The following is a 1,527-nucleotide window of genomic DNA, read 5'->3' on the forward strand; positions in this document are numbered from 1 at the left end:
CTGTGAAATGACCAAACTTTTATGTCATAAAAAGACTACACACTACATAGGCCTACCATCGCTTGACTCATCTGTGTCAACATACTACACACTACATAGGCCTACCATCGCTTGACCATTGCTTGACTCATCTGTGTCAACATACTACACACTACATAGGCCTACCATCGCTTGACCATTGCTTGACTCATCTGTGTCAACATACTACACACAACACACAAGACACAACACACCCACGCCTGACTCACCTGTGAGGAAGTCCGCCTGACCCCCAATCACATGTAGCAGACGAGACACGCCCCCTTCCCCGGTCGCTGACGGCTCCACCTGGGGGAAGTAAGGACATCTACTTTAGCAATAACAACATATGTAACGACACCGACAACACAATTAGGAACAAGTTAAACGGCAAGCTTTTCAATGTTCTATGCCTGAAAGTAGTGAAAGCAAAATTTTTCAGACGAGAGAAAAAGCCATTTCATTCTTTCAAAAATTATACCTTTAATATTAATGTTATGATGTATCTTATCCTGCTTTTTGGGGTATGTAGAACTTAAATTTCAACAAAATATTTCATAAGTACACTCAGGTACCTCAGATTTAGAAAACACTGTACCAGTAAATAAAAATATTCCAAACTTTGGGCTTAACCCTATCCGTACGTCCTGGGGTCATTTTGTATCCCCGGGGTTGTATTCTTCACATTTTAGAATACTTCTAATACAAAGCTCTCTTTGAAGCTTTCAGTATTTCTCAAAAAAACATTTGACAGACTGCTATGCAAAGTGTACGGATCGGATTAACAAGTTAATTTCCATTTTGGAAATTGGTGGCACGAAGTTCCCACGTCGTATGAACACAAAAGTAAAACAGGACGTACAGATACGGTTAAACGGCAAGCTTTTCAATGTTCTCAGCCTGAAAGCAAAATTGTTCAGGCAAGAGAAAAAGCCGTTTCATTCATTACAAAATTATACCTATATTCTATATTATGATGCATCTTATCCTGCTTTTTGGGGGATGTAGAACTTCAATTTCTCCGGCACACTCAAATACCTCAGATTTTGGAAACTGCTAGATCTAAATCTATATTTAAAAAATATTCCAAACTTTGGGCCCCGTACACCTGAACAGCTGATGGATGAAACGAGATGTTTTCAGAGACTATCTCACCTCCTGTACCGTCCCGGCTGCACCATCCATCCTGTGTGCGGAGAGTTTGAGGATCGAGTCCCGCTGAGAGAGCAGCCACAGCACACAGCCGCTGACAGACATGCTCAGCACGAGGCCCTCAGCGCTGAGTGAGGTGAGGAGGCTGAGGGAGGGCTGAGAGATGTCTGTGTCGGGGTCTGGCGACGGTGGGGGATAGGTCAGCTGGTAGATCAGGACCTGGGGCGATCTGTGGGGGAGGGGGGAAGGTGGCGAGGGGTGTGGGTGGGAGAGGGAGAGGGAGGGAGAGTGGAGGATGGGAGAGAGAGATGGGAAAATTACACAATATGTGTGGGAGATATATATATAGATAGATAG

At 44.1% G+C, this 1,527-nt stretch overlaps 1 protein-coding gene across 1 annotated transcript in view; it reads right to left on the reverse strand.

The window, feature by feature from the left end:
* Positions 1-248: 248 nt before the first annotated feature.
* Positions 249-1,527, reverse strand: part of LOC101847685 (tRNA (guanine-N(7)-)-methyltransferase non-catalytic subunit wuho) — a gene marked incomplete at both ends in the record, with an annotated part of 2,815 nt that continues 1,536 nt past the window's right edge. The window contains 2 exon segments of the mRNA XM_013087653.1: positions 249-327; positions 1,174-1,399. Coding sequence (XP_012943107.1) covers positions 249-327; positions 1,174-1,399 — 305 coding nt within the window.

The sequence above is a fragment of the Aplysia californica genome, unplaced genomic scaffold (assembly GCF_000002075.1).
Source record: "Aplysia californica isolate F4 #8 unplaced genomic scaffold, AplCal3.0 scaffold00617, whole genome shotgun sequence".
Taxonomy (NCBI): domain Eukaryota; kingdom Metazoa; phylum Mollusca; class Gastropoda; order Aplysiida; family Aplysiidae; genus Aplysia; species Aplysia californica.